The 23,352-nt window shown below is 40.6% G+C and overlaps 2 protein-coding genes across 2 annotated transcripts in view; both read right to left on the bottom strand.

Moving 5' to 3' along the window:
• RBP7 (retinol binding protein 7) overlaps positions 1–23,352 on the bottom strand; it is a 251,455-nt gene that overhangs the window by 196,816 nt on the left and 31,287 nt on the right.
• Positions 1,744–22,666, bottom strand: LOC126072545 (zinc finger protein 14-like). The gene is given in 5 exon segments (XM_049877872.1): positions 1,744–4,562; positions 5,015–5,165; positions 6,140–6,266; positions 15,545–15,792; positions 22,621–22,666. Coding segments are annotated over 4 exon segments (2,340 nt in total). The 5' UTR covers positions 15,572–15,792; positions 22,621–22,666; the 3' UTR covers positions 1,744–2,527.

The raw sequence follows: 23,352 nt of genomic DNA, 5'->3' as shown, positions 1-23,352 counted from the left end.
CCATGCACAAAAACTAACTCCAAGTGGATCAAAGACCTAAACATAAAGACTAAAACGATAAAGATCATGGAAGAAAAAATAGGGACAACCTTAGGAGCCCTAATACAAGGCATAAACAGAACACAAAACATTTCTAAAAATGATGAAGAGAAACCAGGTAACTGGGAGCTCCTAAAAATCAAACACCTATGCTCATCTAAAGACTTCACCAAAAGAATAAAAAAAACACCTATGACATCTCCGACCAGCGCCTGATCTCTAAAATCTATATGATTCTGTTAAAACTCAACCACAAAAAGACAAACAACCCAATTAAAATTGGGCAAAGGATATGAACATGCACTTCACTAAAGAAGATATTCAGGCAGCTAACAGATAACATGAGAAAATGCTCTCAATCATTAGCCATTAGAGAAATGAAAATTAAAACAATGAGATTCCATCTCACTCCAACAAGGCTGGCATTAATCCAAAAAACACAAAATAATAAATGTTGGAGAGTCTGCGGAGAGATTGGAACTCTTGTACGCTGCTGGTGGGAATGTAAAATGGTACAACCACTTTGGAAATATATCTGGCGTTTCCTTAAAAAGTTACAAATAGAACTACCATACCACCCAGAAATCCCACTCCTCGGAATATATCCTAGAGAAATAAGAGCCTTACACCAACAGATACATGCACACCCATGTTTACTGCAGCACTGTTTACAATAGCAAAAAGCTGGAAGCAACCAAGGTGCCCATCAATGGATGAATGGATAAATTACGGTATATTCACACAATGGAATACTACGCATCAATAAAGAACAGTGATGAATTTGTGAAACATTTCATAACATGGAGGAACCTGGAAGGCATTATGCTGAGTGAAATTAGTCAGATGCAAAAGGACAAATACTGTATAAGACCACTATTATAAGATCTTGAGAAATAGTATAAACTGAGAAGAACACGTTCTTTTGTGGTTATGAGAGGGGGAAGGGAGGGAGGGTGGGAGAGGTTTATTTACTGATTAGTTAGTAGATAAGAACTACTTTAGGTAAAGGGAAGGACGATACTCAATACAGGGAAGGTCAGCTCAACTGGACTGGACCAAAAGCAAAGAAGTTTCTGGGATACACTGAATGCTTCGAAGGTCAGCGGAGCAAGGGTGGGGTTTTGAGGACTATGGCTTAAGGGGACATCTAAGTCAATTGGCAAAATAAATTCTATTAAGAAAACATTCTGCATCCCACTTTGAAGTGTGGCGTCTGGGGTCTTAAATGCTAACAAGCGGCCATCTAAGATGCATTAATTGGTCTCAACCCACCCAGATCAAAGGAGAATGAAGAACACCAAAGTCACAAGATAATTATGAGCCCAAGAGACAGAAAGGGTCACATGAACTAGAGACTTACATTATCCTGAGACCAGAAGAACTAGATGGTGCCCGGCCACAACCGATGACCGCCCTGAAAGGGAGCACAACAGAGAACCTCTGAGGGAGCAGGAGAACAGTAGGATGCAGACCCCAAATTCTCATAAAAAGACCAGACTTAATGGTCTGACTGAGACTAGAAGAATCCCAGTGGTCATGGTCCCCAAACCTTCTGTTGACCCAGGATAGAAACCATTCCCGAAGACAACTCATCGGACATGGAATGGACTGGACAATGGGTTGGGGAGAGTTGCTGATGAGGAGTGAGCTTCTTGTATCAGGTGGACACTTGAGACCATGTCGGCATCTCCTGTCTGGAGAGGAGATGGGAGGGTAGAGAGGGTTAGAAACTCGCAAAACAGTCATGAAAGGAGAGACTTGAAGGAGGGAGCGGGCTCACTCATTAGGGGGTGAGTAAACGGGAGTATGTAGTACCCAGGGTCGTCGAGTCGATTCCGATAAGGTGTATATAAGTTTATATATGAGAGCCTGACTTGATTTGTAAACTTTCATTTAATGCAAAATAAAAATTATTAAAAAAAAAAAAATTAGTAGGCAAAAATACAAAGAAAATCAGAATATTTCCAAAGTCTCAAAGTATCATCCTAATAGAAACTTATTAACTATAAAGGGTAAGACAGTTAACTTTACAATATGAAAGAATGCAAGAAAATGCATTTACATATGAAAACAAAACACTCTTAAATACAAGATCAGTGTATTTAAATGCATGCAAAGTAACATCAATAAAAGCATTAAAAAATACAAAGCCACATTTGCTCAAGGCCATTCCCTGCAGCCTTACTTGCCATGGCCAAATACTTTAAAGAAGTAACAAATACTGAGTACAGCTCTACAGTTACAATGAAACTATCATTATTCCCAAATGCACAAAGTAGTTCTAACAACCCCTACTTTCAGTACAGCTTTCTTACTTACCAAGAGACTTTTTTCTTCAATCGCAGACTTTCAGCAAATTGCTATTTGAAATTATAGCATTAAGGATAAAACACTCCATTGTTGAGACAGACTAGTCTCTCCACTCTCAGTTCATACATGTCAAATGAGGTGTGAGGAACAACTAAAGGCTTTCCTACACCCCTTACACTCATAAAGCCTCTCCACTGTGAACTTTATCACATGTAGTAAGGTGCGAAGAACACCTAAACGTTTTCCCACATTCCTTACGTTCATAAGGCCTCTCTTCACTGTTAGTTCTTATATGTGTAATGAGAGCTGAGGAACTAAAGGCTTTCCCACTTTGCTTACATTCATAAGGCCTCTCTCCACTGTGATTCCTTATATGTGCACTGAGGTGTGCGAGCTGACTAAAGGCTTTCCCACATTACTTACATTCATAAGGCCTCTCGCCACTGTGAGTTCTTGTATGTGTAGTGAGGGCTGAGGAACAACTAAAGGCTTTCCCACATTGCTTACATTCATAAGGCCTCTCACCACTGTGAGTTTTTAGGTGTTCAGAGAGGGAATAGGAACAACTAAAGGTCTTCCCACATTTCTTGCACTCACAAGGCCTCTCTCCACTGTGAGTTCTTATATGTGTAGTAAGGGCTGAGGAACAACTAAAGGTTTTCCCGCATTGCTTACACTCATAGGACCTCTCTCCATTATGAGTTCTTATGTGTTCAGAGAGAGAATAGGAACAACTAAAGGTTTTCCCACACTCCTTACATTCATAAGGTTTCTCTCCACTGTGAGTTCTTTTATGCCTAGTTAAGACTGAGGAATAACTAAAGGCTTTCCCACATTGCTTACATTCATAAGGCCTCTCTCCACTGTGAGATTTGATATGTGAAGTGAGGTTTGAGGAACAACTAAAGGCTTTCCCACATTCCTTACATTCATAAGGCCTCTCTCCACTGTGAGTCCTTATATGTTGAGTGAGGTGTGAGGAACAGCTAAAGGCTTTCCCACATTCCTTACATTCATAAGGCCTCTCTCCACTGTGAGTTCTTATATGTTTAGTGAGGTGTGAGGAATACCTAAAGGTTTTCCCACATTCCTTACATTCATAAGGCCTCACTCCACTGTGAATTCTTGTATGTTGACTGAGAGATGAAGCCTGAGTAAATGCTTTCCCGCATTCCTTACATTCATAAGGCCTTTCTCCACTGTGAGTTCTTATATGTTTAGTGAGGTGTGAGGAATACCTAAAGGTTTTCCCACATTCCTTACATTCATAAGGCCTCGCTCCACTGTGAGTTCTTATATGTTGCATGAGAGATGAAGCCTGACTAAATGCTCTCCCGCATTCCTTACATTCATAAGGCCTTTCACCACTGTGAGTTCTTATATGTTTAGTGAGGTGTGAGGAATACCTAAAGGTTTTCCCACATTCCTTACATTCATAAGGCCTCGCTCCACTGTGAGTTCTTATATGTTGAGTGAGAGATGAAGCCTGACTAAATGCTTTCCCACATTCCTTACATTTATAAGGCCTCTCTCCACTGTGAGTTCTTGTATGTGTAGTAAGGGCTGATGAACAACTAAAGGCTTTCCCACATTGCTTACACTCATAAGGTCTCTCTCCACTATGAGTTCTTATATGCTGAGTGAGAGATAAGGCCTCACTAAAGGCTTTCCCACATTCCTTACATTCATAAGGCTTATTTCTGTTATGAAATTTCTTACGTAATATGAGGGATGAAAGACAGCTATAGGTTTTACAACATTCTTTATATACATGTTTATGATCTCTCACGTGTGTCCAAAAGGATGAGAAACTACAGAGTGCTTTCCCACATTTGTTACATTCAAAACATTTCTCACCAGTGAGTGTTGTCACAGGATTCTTAAGAGCTGAGACACAAGTGAAGTCCTTCCCACATATCTTACATTTATGCCGTTTCTTTCCATTAAGAGTTCTCACAGGAGTGGTTAGGTGAGAGGGACAACTGTAGGCTTCTTCACAATCCTTACACTGGTAGGTATTGCATCCTGTGTGAGATCTGGTATGATATTTTTGTGATGAGTGATCCATGAAGGCTTTTCTACACTCAGAGCATTCAAAAGCATTTACTTCTGGAGGATTTCTTTTTATCACAGTAAGATCTGGAATTCTGCTTAAGGTTTTCCCACACTGATTGTCTTCATTGCTTTCGCAGAGGTTCTCTACTGTATGACTTCTGTTAAAAATAGGCAACATGTTAAAAATAAATTTGTTCCCATTTCACCATTACTAATCCCAGTGAATATGCATGGTTTTTGCCCTGACTTGTCTCATGTATCACAGGTTCCATGATCCAGCAGAAATACTACCATTACTATCATGGTTTTTCTGAAACATAAGGTTTTCTGACAATTGTGTCCAAGTGAAACACATCTCAAATACTCGATATCTGACTCACATTCATAAAAATACTGTATTGTGAACATTCTCTGAAGACAATTTTACAGCGAGGTTTATATATAAAAAAAAATACCTATCTATATATTAGAATAAATCCATTGCTATTAAGTCGATTCTAACTCATAGCAATCCTATATAAACATAAATACATATGTGTGTATTTTAAGGCCATAACACCATAGGACTTTTTCCTAAGGCACTGTTTTCTCTTTTTTCTATGACACTCACCTCAAATGTCTCCCCTGCTTTTTATGTTGATTTTTATTGCCAGGCCATTCGAAGATTTCTCCTAACGTGTACGACCAGCTGCTATTCTTCATGAATCGCACCATTATATGTTCACTGGATAACTTTTTTCCATCATTAAGGTTTTGAGAGACTGACCCAATAAATTCAAGTTGAGGTTCACAATATGGAACAGAAAGGAATGGAATTATTAGGGGAAAAAAGGCTTGAACAATGAAAGACTTAACCACATTTCACTGATTTAGCACTTTGGCAATGGTTAAAAAGCAACTTACTAGGAAATACTTCCGTGAGGATTTACAGTGATGGTGACATAAATAGGTGTAATGAGGAGAGCTCAGAAGAAAGATATTAGACACAATACATTAAAAGACAAAAAGGGTCTCCATGACCACAGGTATGAGACGACTGCTATTGCCAAAAGTAAGCTCAGGTATCTGTGATTTTCTGTCCTTAACCCAAAAGAGACTTTTTCCAGCTGACTGATTCAAATGTGGTTTCCTCCATAAAGGGCTGGTTCTTAAAAAATTCTTGCTTTCCTGGTGCTCCCCAACACAATGGCCCTGGATGAGCCCTATCTCCACTGTCCTCAGGTCTTTCTCTTGCTTCTCTGGGAAAACAAATGGGTATAGCTGACATCGTGCTCATGGAGAAATACATATCATCAGGGAAGACGCTACAGAGGAATGACTATTTCCCTGACACTGAGTCAATACTTAGCTCTTCAGGGTCTCTGAAGATGGACAGTGTGAGTTTATTTGCAGCAAATAATCACATCAAACTTGTAATAAACACAGTAAAATGCTCTAAAAGGTCCCAAACCACAAATCTCAGTACCAACATGACTGATGAGGCCAACGCTTACACTGACAACATTTAAAAAGTCTCAGAGATTTTAATCACAAGAGAAATGAAAATTCACTTTAATGCATAGAGCTTTATGTTCATGAGGAAGGCAGGATATATGAGTGCCAAAGACCAAGGGATCATGTCTATTTTACTTAATAATTTATTCCCATTCCTCAACCCAAATACCGGAGCAAAGTTAGTAAGTAAAATTTTTTGTTAGTAAAGGAATAAAGAAAGAAAGAAAGGTGCCATTCTTACCTATTGTGGCTAGGTTTCTGAAGGTTTCCATCATCACATCTCTGTAGAGTTTCCTCTGAACAAGATCCAGCAAAGCCCACTCTTCCTGGCTAAAGGCCACGGTCACATCCTCAATGACCACTGAGTCCTAAAAATCCCACACATTCTGGATCAGCAAAGTACCATATACTACAATGTGTATAAGAACAAAGAGTGAGGCTGACAGTCCTTGGGAACTGAGAATTCATAGGTATCTGACAAAAGGTTCTATGTTCTACCAGGGCCTACTTAGGATCGTCCCTTCACTAACTACATTCACTTTCTCACTGATTGCATCCTGTCTCACAGGCTACCAAAACACCGAAATATATAATGTCTCCACAGTTTGACTGCAACCAATTATGGTCTCATTCCTCTCTTTTTATGGTCTATAACAGTTAGAAAACACAGCAGAAATTAGAGAAATGCTCTAATTCAGATCATCACTTCCTTGTGAACAAACAATTACACCTCCTTCCATAAGACTCACCAGAACACTCAACAAAAGATAAAGCACAGGATGAAGGCAGGATGAGGTATTCACCACTAGGAAACACTGCAGAATGGCAGTTTTTCCTTTTGTCCCTTACAGCCATAAGAAGCACAAACTGGCAAGCCAAGGCCCTGAGCTGGTCATATTTTCTTGAACTCTAGATCAGGCAGTGACAGACCCACCTGCTGAGAAAAGAATATTCTTTTGGAGAATTATGGATTTTTACATATCAGTCATCAATTTTTCAAAAACTCACTAGTTCTGTCATCCTCCCGTCCCTTTCATAGAGACAGACAAAAGGAATAAAAGTTAAAAAGAGCTTCGGTGAGACAGGAAACATAAAAATCCAGATCACCCCACAATTCTCAAATTTTGAGACCTGATGCAACCATACACCAATCATTAGTGACTGCTCCCCTCAGCAAACATAAACTCATATGCCCTCGCCAAACACAGTCTAATGTTATGACAAAAACCACTATCTCTGCAGAAACAGGAACAGCATGCTCTTATGTTTGCTAAATGAGAAGAGGTTACAATTCCCATTTTGTTGTGACTGCACACAATAAACATAATTAATGTGACCAAATTATACATGTAAACACTGCTGAATTGGCAAATGTTTTGTTATAATTTTTACAACAAAAAATTATTTTTGTTAAGTGGAAGTGCAGACAATTTACCTGTTAAATTACCCGTGAAGCCTAGGAAACAGAGACTACACACCAGCCCTATGCAGGCTCTACTCCAAAATTCTCTCACATTTGCAGACCCTGGAAGGCACACAACCATGACTACCTGTACCTGGACCAATGGAATTCTCTGGTCTATACGAGTGACCTCTGTGAAATGTAACAGCACCAATCCATTACCTTCCTCAAGTAGTGAGGAGAGAAAAGGCTGCTAAACTACACTTTGGGTTTTAAAACAGAGCAGCTTTAGAATAAGAGGAAGAAGACTCCTCTTGTCAGGGAAGTGGTGAAGTGAGTTGTCTGTCATTTCTAGTCAATCTTGTTGTGGTGTCACAACAAACTTTGAGCAAGAGCCAAAATCCGAAAGTCTCTACTACAGTGGGCCAGGTTACATATTTTAAGTCATCGAAAGCTCTAACGTTCATTATACAACATACAGTCATGCACCACATAACGTCCGTTCAGACAACGTTCAACCACATATATGTCCGTGGTCCCACAAAGTTATGAGAGAGTTCAGAAATCCTGATTGGAGAACAGGACATAGCACATGTAACCGGACATAGTGAACACAACAGCTTTCTGTATGCAACTTCTCTGTACGCAACACATGTACTGTTTGTACCTAATGTCAGTTAGTCAAATGTTTGTTTTAATATACAGTATATGATGAACCTTTCTATGCATAAAAAAAACATTAAAGAAACACTTCTAGATACACAAACATCTTTAACATAATAATACAGTGATGATGATAATAATGCTTTGATACACACTGCAAAGTCCAAAAACAAAAACCAAACTTGTTGCTGTCGAGTCGATTCCAACTCATAGTTATCCTATCGGACGGAACAGGATGCTCCCACAGGGTTTCCAAGGAGCGGATGCTGGATTCAAACTGCTGACCTTTTCGTTAGGAGCCAAGCTCTTAACCACTGAGCTACCAGGACTCCCATCGCAAAGCAGAGCCCGTTTATCACCAACCATTGTATGTATTCAAGTTTTTAATATAAGAGGCTTTATGGGGGTTGCTTCATAACTACAGGTTATACGTAAGTCGGACGTTTGTAACCCGGGGATTGCCCGTATATAATATGGTTTTTGCACAATGTCCCGATCACATAACGTCCTACTTCACAGAATGTATAGTGGTCGTTAAGTGACACATGACTGTATTAATTATAAAATGTTCCACGTATTGAGCAACTACGATTTGTGAGAAGTTTTGTAAAAAGTTTTCAACACACTAGCTCATTTATGTCTCATGACTCTCCTACTTGACAGATGGAAGCCCCAGGTTCTGCTCAGCATGACTCATATTGGCCAATAAACGAGAGACTGATGTGACAGAGCAGAAAGGTATCTTTATTTCACTGCACAAGGAAAAGGAGATAGTCAGAGCTGCTGCCACCAAGACTGCTCAGTGAGAGTGAGGGGAAAGGTCACTTTTAAGGGGTTTAGAAGTTATATCAGCAACATTCTTAATCATATTACCCAGGTGTAATGGGGTTTACATATAACTTCGTGCATCACCAGGATTTTAATGTAAAGTTAGGAGGCATGCTAGGCAAAGGAAACAAGATTCTAATGCAAAGCTGCAGGGGTGAATCAAGCAAAGGAAACAGGAGTCTAATGCAAAGGGGGGCGGGGGCAAGCAAAGGAAACAATTCTTATGCAAAGCTGTGGGACAAGCTAAGCAAGCTGCTCCAGGCAGTGGAATTTTCCGCAGCCTGCAGACCTCCATCTCGTTCTAAGCAGATATTATTTAAAACACTTCATAGCTTAGTAAAGTTAGAGACAATCAATCAATCACATGCTCAACGTTGCCTACGTGGAACGGTGCTGAGCCAGGGTCAGAATGCAGATCAATTTGTTTTTGAAATCTAAATTCCTGACAACTGCATTTCTGTTCATATGCATACAGCTTTGTTGTTATTCTCCAATAACACCATGGACGATCTACAGCCCTGCTGGACACTAGCAGGAGGAGACAAATGAAACATGCTGTTCAATCACACAACCCAGAGCTACTTCTGGCAAATCCCTATGTCTCAAACAAGACCTCTTCCCTTCAGGCTCTTAACTGTGCTACTTTCATTTATTAAAATTAATTTAGGTAACACTGACAGCGCCTACTTCACGTTCTCAAAGCAGTGAACGAAACAAGTATCTGGATGAGCATGAATTGTTAAGTTCTTTCAATGTGGACAATAAATAAATATGTGTATAAATATATATGCATATATATACATACACATGATATCAAGTGGGATACATTCTACAGAAAATGCAGCACAATAGGGGATAAGCTGCAAGTAACACAAGCATATTTATCTTTAGTAAGTCAATGCAAGGGGCAAAATTACTGTTTTAGAAAACATTCTCTAGTGAAACCTGGGTTGGTAAAGTAAAAATGATCACATTTTCCATTCTAAAAACTTGGAAACAGACCATGATGATTTTTTCAAACGCTCATATACATTTTTCACATGCTCGTTGATGTCAACAAGTCCCAACGTAGAGGGACAGGAGTCAAATGGCTCAACTGACCTTAATGCCCAGGAAAAGGAAGATACATTGCTTATACCCTGAAAAGAAAAAGTCATTAGCAGTAGGCTAAACACATAAATTTGGGAAACTGGAAAAAAAAAAAAAAAAGGCAGCATAAATGAATAGTATGAAGAAAGTAATATGAAAATAAAGATCATAGTAATGACACAAAACACAAATGAAGACTTTCAGTTTCTGGTCTGATATATACAAGGAGCTTGGAAGTATCACCACCATCCTCAAAAGAAAATATATGAACATAAAGAACTCAGAAAATTGAGGTCACAAGGTAAATTGCTGCAGCAAAACTGAAGGAACACACAAGTAGCTACAGAGACTCATACCAGAGCACCTAGGAGCAGAAACTACCTCTAGGATCAGTATCAGCGTAGGAAAACTTAATGCAATTAATGAATTGCTGGAGGCTCAATGTTGACAAACTTCAGGGTCAAAAATGCCAGGGAGGCCCAATGGTAGGGGGACCCACACAGTCTTTTGAGTTCTACCTGAAGCAACCCTATCAGTTCCTCAGTGTGACCATCAGAGAAAAATCTCCTTGTGTTTCCTTCCAGTGGGGGGGAAGAGGAAAACCAGTCATTTCTAAAATTTCCCAGAGGATTCTGTTCTCTCTGATAAGGCCTGCCCTCAAAGAAACATATTTAACTAAAGTCTAACTGATCTACAGTAGTGAAAAACCCAACTCTAGACCCATCTAGGGTTCCTGTCTCACCAAAGTGGGTGGAGCCAAAGCAGAAAAGCACATGGCCTGTCACTGCCCAGGGGCACAGGCTCACTAAAAGACTGAGATTTAATCATTGGGCTTCACCAGGCTTTCCCTTTGTCCACACTTCACCACTACATCAATTGGGCTCTTATATAATAACAAGATTGCAGGAGAAAGAACTCCCAACTCTCAGATCTGATTTAAGAAGTTTCTATGAAACCCAGACATGACAGGGATGAAAAAACAAGATCAGAGCAATGACACCTACAGCAAACACAAGCTAACTTCTAGCCAGAAAAAGATAAAACCTCACACTAAAGCCTATTTATTTACCTCATTCCCTTTTACTTAGTACTTAATCTCCAACTGCCAACAAAAAGCTACTGGGCACACTAAAATCAAAAATACAGCTTGAAGAGACAGAGCAAATATGAAAATCAGTCTAAGATATGGCACAGATTTTGGAATTATCAGACCAAAAATCCCAAATAACTATAATAAATATGCCAGGGGTAAGGTAAGCAGAGAGATGGAACCTGTAACAAACGAACCAAAGGAAATGCTAGAAATCAAAAAACACTGTAACAGAAAAGAAGAATGCCTTTAATGAGCTCATCAAAGGACAGGACACGGCCTAGGAAAGATCCGTGAGCTTGAAGATATGTAATAGAAACTCTTAAAGTTGAAATGCAAAGAGAAAAAACAATGAAAAAAAAAAGGAACAGAATATCCAAGAAGCGTGGGACAATTACTAAAGATGGGCCACCTATGTACTGAGAATACCAGAAAAGAAAGACAGTAGAAACAAACAGAAGAAATATTTGAGGTAATAATGAGTGGGAAATTTAGATAATGAATGACAAGCACCAAACCAAAGACCAGGAAGTTCAGGGAACACCAAGCAGGATAAATATCAAAACACTACAACTAGTGATACCATATGCAAACTGTATATCAAATAGAAAATACTGAAAGAAGCCAGAGGGGGGAAAAATCATCTTCCTACTGAACAGCATGGTTAAGAATTATATCAAACTTATATTAAGAAAACAAGCAAGGAGAAAGTAGAATGAAATATTTAGTGTTGAGAGGGGTGAAAAAATAACTAAACCAGAATTCTGTATCCAGCAAAATTATCCTTCAAAAAGGAAGGGGAAGGATGTGGAGAAACTAAAACTATCGTCCATTGCTCATGGGAAAGCAAAATTGTACAGGCATTGTGGAAAAGTTTGGCAGTTCCTTAAAAAATTGACTACGGAACTATGGTATGGCCCAGCCATCGCACTCCTAGGCAAATCCCCAAAGAATTAAAAGTAGAAAATCAAACAGGAATCAGTACACCAATATTCACTGCAGCACTATTCACAATAGGCAAATTATGGAAACAACCTGAATACCCATTGTGACCCCAATACTCCTCAGCATGTTTTCTCCGGTTTCAAAATGGGCAACTGAGAGCTTAACATAACTAAGGCCATGATAAACCTGTAAGTTATTCTTTCTCTGCCTGCCTCCTTCACATACCTGTGTTCATGACTTTGTTTTGACCAAATGTTAATGACTTTGTTCTAAACTGATGCAAATAACCTTTTGGTCCGTCCGGACTACCTGTGGCATACAAACCCCACAGGAAAGTTGGAGCCCAGGTATCAGATACATATATCTTTAGCCTAACAAAGAAATGTCTGGCAGGGGACTACAAAGACACCTGTATCGTTTGTAAGATTCTATATAAGGTCTAATGCAAAACTGCTCTTTGGGACTCCATAGAGACAGCCTGTGTTGCTGCCGGGTCCCCGGTGAGGTGATGCATGCATCTCCTTAATAAACTTTCTCACTCTTTCTGGCTTGGAGCATGTTTCATTGGCTTGACTGCTCCAGGGCACGGACCCTAATCGGGTAACACCATCAACAGATGAATGGATGAACAAAATATAGTACATCTACACAATGGAATACAGCTTAGCTATACAGAGAAATGAAGTCCTGACAGATGCTAGAACGCAGATGAACTCTGAAAACATTATGCTAAGTGAAATAATTCAGTCACAAAAGGACAAATACTGTATGATTCCACTTATATGAAATCCTGACCAAACTTATTAGTGGTTACCAGTGATGGGGATGAGGGAGAAAAGGGGGTTCACTGTGCAGGGAATACTGAGTTTCTGTTGCTGGCGGAAGAATAAATTCAGAAGATATTGAAAACAGCTGCACAACAGATACACATAATCAATGTCACTATATTGTTGTTGTTCTTGAGTTTGTCAAGTCAATTACGATTCATGGTGACCCTGTGTGCGCACAGCAGAACTGCTCCGCAGAGTTTTCAAGACTGTGACTCTGGAGGCAAATCACCAGGCCTGTCCTCTGAGGAGCCCATAGAAGACACACTGGGAGGCCATAAAAACTGATCAAGGTCTATTTATTATCAGCGACTCAGATTACCATTTAAGTTATACAGGAGTTTACCCACTCCTTGTTTATGATACAGTGCACAACAGAAAGTTTAAAGCATTATTTAAAACAGAAAAGAAATGCAATTTTCATATATCAATTTTATAAAGTCATGTGAAAACCCCTTCATTTTAATTTTACTTATCTTAGTTCAGAAGGGCTTCTATACACAAACTGTTGATGCCCAGATCTTAGAAATTTACATTCGTATTCACTAAAATAAGCATTGTAAAAGCAAAATAATGGCCACAAGCAAAATGTACATTTATGGCAATAAATATATATGTAACAAAACATTTGCCAATTCAACAATTTTTTCATGAATAACGTAATGGGGTGGTGAGAACGGTTAAGCACTAGACTGCCACTCAAAAGGCTGGGAGTTTGAACCCCCTACGGGCTCCAACCAACCAAAGAAACAAAAAAACTAAGATCAATCGTATGTAGTATCCTGGAGTTTTATAAGAATTTAGTTTTAAGCTCTCTATATATTGCTATGAAAAGATCACCAGGATAATTTGTTCATCAAAAAGTTAAGTATAAATTCCATACTATCTTTTGTGTAACCAACTAGGCGAAATAAAAAGTTTCTATTTCTATTTGCTTGCTTCTACATAAACACTGGCAAGGCACTTCAGGAAGTAATAAAGCTGGTTACTGAAAGGAAGCTGGGGGAAGAGGGGTGGGCTGGATGTGGACAAAACTAGGAACAAGTCTTCATAAAATACACTCTTAAAGCTCACAGTGAGTTTCAAACTTTGAAGGTATTGTATCTATTGGAAAAAAATAATTTCATTAAGCTATATGTATCGTACTTTTATATGATAAAAGTCAAATGAGATATTAAGTGCTTTTACTTGGAATTCTCGTTTGAACCCACAAGCTGCTCCATGGGAAAAAGATGTGGCAGTCTGCTTCCAGATCACCGCATTGGAAACGCTATGCAGCAGTTCTACTTTGTGCTACAGGGTCACTATGAGCTGGAATCAACTCGATAACACACAGTAAGAACAATAATAAAACCATTTAAACCTTAATCATCTGGGACCCAACTGTTATTAAACGGTCGAATACACTCGTACAAATCACAATGTATAAATTAGAGCTCTTTCAAAACACAGCAGTCAGGGATATCAGAGTCTGTACACCCATTTTATCTCAGCCGGGAAAATATTTCTTTAAAATGGCTAAAATATTTAACACATTAGGGGCTCTGGCATGACTTGTTAAATGTAATAGGAATGTTTAAGAACCTTCCCAAGATTTAACTAAGCTTTGGAGTAACTTTTACTTTTACATGTTAAAATAGGCATTCCTCAGTGTTTGAGTTTATATCCATTAAAGTAAAAAACTCTCAGTAGAAACACGCCAAATGATCCAGAAATTTTCTTCCAATGGAAACTGTAAACCCAAAAGCTTAAACACACACATCTCATATGTTGAACTTCTCTAGCAAAAGAGAAAGGAGCCCTGGTGGCACAGTAGTTGAAGTGCCTGGTTGCTAACCAAGAAGTCAGTAGTTCGAACCCACCAGCTGCTCCTTGGGAGAAAGATGTGGTACTCTGTTACCGTAAAGATTTACAGCTTTGGAAACCCTGAGGGACAGTTCTACCCCGTTCCATAGGGTTGGTATCAGTCAGACTAACTTGACAGCAGTAGCTTAGCAAAACAAGAGCAACTGAATTTTAGATTCTAATTCAAGGCTACGGAAGAAAGTCAAAAATTACAGGGACCCTAGGCACACGTGGGAAGACAAGGACCTAGACTGGGGATTCATGTTTTCCACATACATGAAAGCCTCAAGGCAAAAGCATTCCTCACTGGGGGTAAAAATGGATCTGAAGACCCTGTACAGGATCCAGCTGGACTCACTTTCCCCAATGTCATACCTTTGGTGACATCAGGAGAGCACCAACACCACACAGGATCCCATAAACAGTCAGGACCTTCACCTACAAACTCTCTCCCCCTTTTTCTAACCCATAACACAATGTGAGAGGTGGAGCTGCAGTTTCAGAACGGCACAGAAAATGCTCCAGTATCTGGGGGAAGTCAAGAAAACTGTTAAGAGAGTGGCAGAAGGATGGCGCTGGAGGGCTAGGTCTCAGCCTCCACAGCCAGAGCTGCACCGTCTTCAGGCTCTGGTCAGGAGGCTCTGTCACTCAACACAGAGCACCAAAGACCAGGGTGGTGATGTTAACACCCCATGGGGCCAGTTCTGAGAGTCCCATAAGGAAGGTAACCCCAGGCATCCAATTCTTGAAAACCCACATATGTACACAGGAAGGGCCCAGCAACAGTAGAGCAGGGCCTTAGGATGCCTCCTAGGGCTCAGTCCCTTGGCCTCCTCTGCCACCTTTCTTCCTTCATTGAGAAACCACAGCTCCGCCACACACAGCTGGTCCCCAAACAATTCATGTCAAGCTTCACCCATTTACGGTTAGAATAACCCAGTTCTCCCCAGAACTCACCATTTCCTTTCTCCAGCTTCTGGACATCTAAGGGAATGTCATCTCTAAGCCTAATAAGTCACTTCAATAAGAGGGATGGGAGTGGAAGCAGAGCACTGGACAGCCTGGAAGCAGATGAATGATGTTAGGTCCACACTCCGGTCAGAGTAGCTGAAATCCGTACACGTGATTAACAGATGTGCGAGATGGTCGCCCTAGGTCTCCAGCTGCCTAGACTGGACTAGTTCTCACAGCACCACACTTGGGACCTGAAATGGAAGAAGGGTAGGAGAAAACAGTGTTGATTAAGTAGGGGGTGAGAGATTTTTGGCTTCCTTCCGGACTCAGGGGCCCATTATTGAAGTTGTGGCTTTACCTGTGCAACTCTGTCCCCTGTAGATCAACAAACACACTGTTATTTGATATTAGCATGGGTGAATTTAAGGAAGAACCTATTTGTCAAGTTTTGTCAATGAATTAATCAGGGTTGATTCATTTTTAATTATGTGTAGATAAACTCTTCTATTATGCTTTTTAAAAATTTTTTCATTTGTAGCACCGTAATACATGATTGGTAGTCTTCCTGTTGCTTTCACAATTACCATTTTCCCCCTCCCTTTTTTTCCCTTTGTTCTCAAACCGTGGCATTACCAGTTCCTAAGCTTTTGAGAAAACAGAAAGATTCCTGAACATTCTGTCTTTCAACCCTGTAACAGTAAAAACATTTACTTTCTCCACACACTACTGTCCAACAATGGACTTCTAGATACGGTATCAAAAGCATGAGCAATAAAAAAACAAAATAGATAAATTAAAAAGCTTGTGCATCAAAGGACTTTGTCAGCAAAGTGAAGAGAAAACCTAAAAGTGGGAGAAAATACAGTGAAACCCATGAGGGCTGGAACTTCACGAGAATGCCTTGTTTTTCCGGGTCTTGTAAGTTTTCTGCCTTAGACAGGGTGCAGTCTAACTACTTTGTATCACTCATTTTAGTGGAAAATATTTGAGTTTTCCTTCTTTGACAGATTGAGCCTAACACAAGTTCTGGCTTTCGCAGGTTTTATTTCGGAATCACGTATTTTTTGTTTGGGAATCACATATTTCAGAAGGGTTTAGTATCCAGGATATACAAAGAATTCAACAATCTACATAACATTTTTAAAATGGGCAAAAAACTTAAACAGACCAAACATGATATACGAATAGTCAATAAACATATAAAAGATGCTCATACCATAAATCGTTAGCAAAACGGAAATAAAACCACACAAAATACCACCTCATCCCTATTAGGATGGCCACTATCAGAGAAACAGAAAACAACAAGGGTTGGAGCAAATGTGGAGAAATTGCTAGAGGGATCGTCAAATGGTGAAGTCTCTGTGGAAAAGTCAGGCTACTCTTCAAAAAGTTAAATACACAACTACCCTATGGCCCAGATATTTCCATTTCTAGGAGTGTTGGCAGCTCAAACAGTTAAACACTCAGGTGCTAACTGTAACCGAACGCCACTCCGGTTCTTGTCCTGTCTTATTAGCCGACTGAAATCAGACAGACACTCATTGCAACGGAAACAGAAAGTGGTTAAGTTTATTGTCCGTGCATACAAGGAGCGCATGGGGTCTAGTGACCTTAAGGCCACGTGCTCGCTGACTAAGGGGGCTGGGGAGCTTTTTGTTTCCAATGGCGTCAGGGGGTTGGGTTTGGTACCCAGAATTTTCTGCCTTTAGCCCTCCCATGCCTATATTTGGGGGTGGGCGAGGGGGTCAGCTGAAGGATGTGATTTCAATCTGTGCATGCTTCAAGGTGTAACTAGCGCTAGTCAGTGGACAGAGCCACTACCTGCTGTGACTTCCTGCTCAAAACAAGCTTGTGGTTAGCAAGACAAAGAGATGGGGGAGGGGGTGATCACTGGGGGTTTCAATATTGCCGAGCAGCCTGTTTCACTAACCAGAAGGTTGGAGGTTCAAACCCACCAAGTGGCTCTGCAATCTGCTTCCGTAAAGATCACAGCCAAGAAAAATCTATGGCACAGTTCTCCTATGTCACATGGGGTTGCTGTGTGAGTCTAAAATTGCCTCGACAGCACCTAGAACAACAGGTATATACCCAAAAGGCTTGAAAGGAGGGATGCAAACAGGTACTGTTACACCAATATTCACTGTAACACTATTTCTAGCAGCCGAAAAGTAGAAAAAAATAAATAAATAAAAGTCCATCAACAGATGCATGGAATATTATTCAGCCATAAAAGTAAATGAAGTTCTCGTAAATGCTATGACATGGATGAACCTTGAAAACATTGATAAATGAGTAAGTCAGACACAGAAAGATAAATATTGTATGATCCCATTTAATTGAAATATCTAGAATAGGCAAATGTAAAGAGACCAAATGGTTACTAGGGGAAGATAAGAAGGCGGGCAGTTGATGCTTAACAGGTACCAAGTTTTTGCTAAGAGTGATGGAAAAACTTGGAAACTGACAGTGGTGATGACTGCATAACATGGTGAAAACAATGTTACTGAACTGTACATGTAAAACTGGCTGAAATAGGAAAAGGTTTGTTATACATATTTTACTGCATACACACAAAATAGCATGAAACGACACCATTAAAAAAAAAGAAATTTAGTTTCTTGGTCTGAATGTGTTAAGTGAAAGGAGGAAAAATTTAGATACTATAGGGATTTAGAGAGAAGGGTGGGTATTCAACAATATAATGCCACTTTAGGTTGTACTAACCTAGAAAACATCAATATCCTAGGCATTAGTGGGCTGAAATGGACTGGTATTGGGCGTTCTGAATCAGACGATCATATGGTCTACTATGCCAGGAATGACAACCTGAAGAAGATGGCATTGCACTCATCATCAAAAAGAACATTTCAAGATCCAACCTGAAGTACAACACTGTCAGTGACAGGATAATATCCATAGGCCTACAAGGAAGACCAGTTAATATGACTATTACTCAAATTTAAGCACCAACTACTAAGGCCAAAGATGAAGAAATTGAAGATTTTTACCAACTTCTGCAGTCTGAAATTGATGGAACATGCAATCAGGATGCATTGATATTTACCAGCGACTAGAATATAAAAGTTAGAAACAAAAAAGAAGGATGGGTAGTTGGAAAATATGGCCTTGGTGATAGAAATGATGCCGGAGATCGAATGATAGAATTTTGCAAGACCATCAATTTCTTCATGGCAAATACCTTTTCTCAAAAACATAAACGTCAAATGTACAAATGGACCTCGCCAGATGGAATACACAGGAATCAAACTAACTACATCTGTGAAAAGAAACAATGGAAAGCTCAATATCATCAGTCAGAACAAGGCCAGGGGCCGACTGTGGACCAGACCATCAATTGCTCAGATGCAAGTTCAAGTTGAAACTAAAGAAAACTAAACAAGTCCACAAGAGCCAAAGTGCAACCTTGAGTACATCCCATCTGAATTTAGAGGCCACCTCAACAACGTATCTGACACACTGAACACTAATGACCAAAGACCATGCGAGTTGTGGAATAAAATCAAGGACATCATACATGAAGAAAGCAAGACGTCATTAAAAAGACAGGAAACAAAGAAAAGACCAAAATGGATGTCAGAAGAGACTCTGAAACTTGGCCTTGAACGTTGGGTAGCTAAAGCAAAAGGAAGAAATGATGAAGTAAAAGAGCTGAAAAGAAGATTTCGAAGGGCAGCTCGAGAAGACAAAGTCAAGCATTATGACATATGCAAACACATGGACATAGAAAACCAAAAGGAAAGAACATGCTCAGCATTTCTCAAGCTGAAAGAACTGAAGAAAAAATTCAAGCCTCAAGTTGCAAGACTAAAGGGTTCTATGGGAAAATATTAAACAACACAGGACACATCTAAAGAAGAATGGAACAAATACACCGAGTCACTATACCAAAAAGAACTGGACAATGTTCAACCATTTCAGGAGGTAACATATGATCAGGAACCCATGGTACTGAAGGAAGAGGCCCAATGCACTGAAGGCACTGGCGAAAAACAACGCTCCAGGAATTGACAAAATACCAATTGAGATGTTTCAACAAACGGATGTAGCGCTGGAAGTGCTCGCTTGTCTATGCCAAGAAATTTGGAAGACGGCTACCTGGCCAACCGACTAGATCTATTTTTATGCCTATTCCCAAGAAAGGTGATTCAACCAAATGCAGAAATTATCAAATAGTATCACTGACATCACCCGTAATCAACACCCATGCAGGCAGCAGACAAGGAATCAAGGTGCACTGCATTGGGCAAATTTGCTGCAGAAGACCTCTTTGAAATGTTGAAAAGCAAAGATGTCACCTTAAAGGTTAAGGCGCATCTGACCCGAGCCATGGTGTTTCCAATCACCTCATACGCATGACAAAACTGGATGATGAATAAGGAAGATCAAAGAAGAACTGACACCTTTGAACTGTGATGTTGGTGAAGAATGCTGAATATACCATGGACTGCCAAAAGAAAGAACAAATCTGTTTTGGAACAAGTACAACCAGAACGCTCCTCAGAAGCAAGGATGGTAAGACTATGTCTCACAGACTTTGGATATGTTATCAGGAGGGATCAGTCCCTGGAGAAGGAAATCACGCTTGGTAGAGTAGAGGGTCAGTGAAAAACACGAAGATGCTCAACAATTGTGAGGATAGCACAGGGCTAAGGTCGCTATAAGTCGGAACCCACTCGACAGCACCTAATGACAACAACAACCTACAAAAACAAAATCACATTTGAGGAACTGCTGTGTGTAAACAATGAAATTTTTAAGGTAATTGGATCTGGGTCTCCTTGTTATTAATATGACGGGAAAAGAAACAAAACGGAACCGCTTACATAACCAAAAAAAACCCACATTTTTTTAAGTAAGTTAAAAAAAAAGAGGGGGAGATTACACTAATGGCACTGAGTTCCCAGTGATTTCTCAAACGGGACACTTAAATTTAGACACTTTAAATTTGCTCCACAGGATTTTCAAAGCTGTGACCTTTCTGTAGTAGACCACCCCTAAACTTTCAGCTAGTAATCTTAACCTTTCTACCACCCAGGGACTCCCTACTTGACTGTTTTACTTTGTAAAATAATTACTACAAAAAACGAGGTGCTTTCTGGGAAACTGTAGTGTGGCTGACCCTCTAGGATGTGCTGAAGTATTTTCATTAGTTTCATTGCGCATGCTGCCAATTTTACCCTCATTTCTAATATTCACAGTTCTGACGTTGGGAATGTGCACGGTTTTTGCTCCAGGAAGCCTTCAAGCTTTTAAGAAGTATGGTTCTTTTGGTAGCAAAAATAGTGGTTCAAGGGGAAGATTAGTCCAAAGGACTAATAAACCACATCTACCACAGCCTCCACCAGACAGAGTCCAGTACAAGTAGATGGTGCCCGGCTACCACCACTGACTGCTCTAACAGGGATCATAACAGAAGGTCCCAGACAGAGCTGAAGGAAGATGTAGAACAAAATTCTAACTCACAAAAAAAGACCAGACTTACTGGTCTAATAAAGGCTGGAGAAGCCCCAAGAGTATGGCTCCCAGACCTTCTTTTAGCTCAGTAATGACATCACTCCTGAGGTTCACTCTTAGCCAAAGATCAGACAGGCCCATAAAACAAAACAAGACTAAAGGACAAACCAGCCCAGGTGCAAGGACTAGAAGACAGGAGAGAACAGGAAAGCTGGTAGAAGGGAACCCAAAGTTGAGAAGGGTGAGTGCTGACATGTGATGGGGTTGTTAATGTCAAACGTGTACTGTTTAATGAAAAACTAGTTTGTTCTGTAAACCTTCACCTAAAGTACAATAAAAAAAAATTTAAAAATTGTGGTTCAATTACCAGCACCAGTTCCAGCACAGGTCACACACGCTGGGTCTGTGATGTGTATAAATCCCTCATCACCTATATTAAGCTTGTTCAGCAACATCCTATTTTACATCAGACCAACTAGGACTGGCCATATTGTTCTGACACAATCATGATGAAAATTTCTGCATTACAGCCAAAGAAATTCCTCAAAACATGTCTCTCACTGAATGGAATAAATATGATCCTAAATGTACCTACTAGTTCCAACTCACGTTTCTTAATGCTTCTATCAGTCTTTAATACCTATAACCATTAAAGGTGGTGGGAGGGTATTTTCTCACCATCATCTTAACTTTTGTTATGACCAGCAATACTCAACAAAAGTCCTGCCTGAAGAAGCACGGACAACAAAAAAAGCCATTTGAGGCTGGGAAACTGTGATCAAGAATATGCCCCGTGAAGAAAGCACAAACTTCAATTTGATTTCAGACACTGCTACCTACTAGATATTTGTCCACAAGCAAGCTACTTTATTTCTCCAAAACCATTACTTTTGTTAAATGTCGCAAATACTCCCTATCCCACAATGTTGTTTTGTGAATAAAATGAGGTGCAGTATGTGAAGGACTTGGCAAAGTGCCCAGATCTTTTGAAATAGCTCAATAAATGGCAAATATCCTAAGGGCCGAGGGGTGATTGTGCCTGATGAGCAATACTTGACTGTAGTGTGTGTCCGTGGGTGTTTGCATGTTCTCGCGCGCCTGTATGCCAGGGAGTGGTGGCAGATGAGGCCGAAGAGGAACGATTAAAAAAAAAAGAGAGAGAACAAAGGGGAACACGGTGAGCGGAGACTAAAGTGGGTGCGAGTGGGCATTTAGACTGAGACTCACTACCCTGGGCATCCCTGAGGCCCCTGACTGCGTTTTTCACAAACTCCCAGGTGAAGCTAACGCCTTTGGTCTAAGAACCACACTTTAGCTTAGGGAAAATTCACACAATTTTTACCTGTAAATGCACCAAGAGACACAGGTCCACCCCACCTATTCGCCGTCCACAAAGCCGTAGCCGCGCGGTGAGCCGGAATCTCGGGGGAAGCGGCTAAGCGGCAGCTCCCCCGGCTACAAGGAAATCTCCAGGCTCTGTGAGCGCGGAGAGACCAGGAGTGCGCAACAGAGCGGGAGGAAAGCCCTGAGACTCCGGGCCATGAGCCCGCGGAACCACCCGGTACGGGACCAGGCCGACCTGCAACACACGCAAAACCTACCTCATGCGGGAGTGGACGGACTTCCGACCCGAAGACGCACGCTTCCGCTTCCGGTTTCTGGGACGCGAGGTACCCAAGGGGAGGGGTTCCGCGCGCGAAGCTAGAGGGCTGTGACTTTTGAAGGCGGGGTTCCGGGGTTCCCTCTTGTATTTGGGCTCTGGTCACGGCTCTCCTTATTTCCTCTGTAGAGAAAACCCTAGGTTTTCTTAAATGCATATATAAACTGAAATGCGGATTTCAGTATTCAAAGATACACTTCGGGAACAGAGAAAGTATTTTCATGTTTGGACGTTTGAAAAAATTTTACCATGTCCTGTAGAGAAATAATTTGCTCCTCGTAAATACTTCCCCATCTTTAGAATTGTTGAAGTCTATAGGTTGGCTTCTATTTCATGGTTTGCATATGAAGTGTCTTTCCCTAGGAGCAGGGTAACCAAACCAAAAACCAAACGCACTGCCATCGAGTCGATTCCCACTCATAGTGACCCTATGGGACAGAGCAAGACTGCCCCATAGAGTTTCTAAGGAGCGCCTGGCGGATTCGAACTGCCCACCCTTTGGTTAGCAGCTGTAGCACTTAACCACTACACCACCAGGGTTTCCAGGAGAAGGGTACAGACTGCAAACCCAGCCTGATTTCTCCAAGTGCTGAGGACCTTGGAGAGAGTTCTCCAGGGTGAGAGGCAGGAAGACACCACCCTATTCTGAGGGCCAGTAGGTAGAAGGTGAAGT

This window comes from Elephas maximus, chromosome 3 (genome assembly GCF_024166365.1).
Source record: "Elephas maximus indicus isolate mEleMax1 chromosome 3, mEleMax1 primary haplotype, whole genome shotgun sequence".
NCBI classification, from domain to species: domain Eukaryota; kingdom Metazoa; phylum Chordata; class Mammalia; order Proboscidea; family Elephantidae; genus Elephas; species Elephas maximus.
This window is presented reverse-complemented; position numbering and strand designations above follow the sequence as displayed.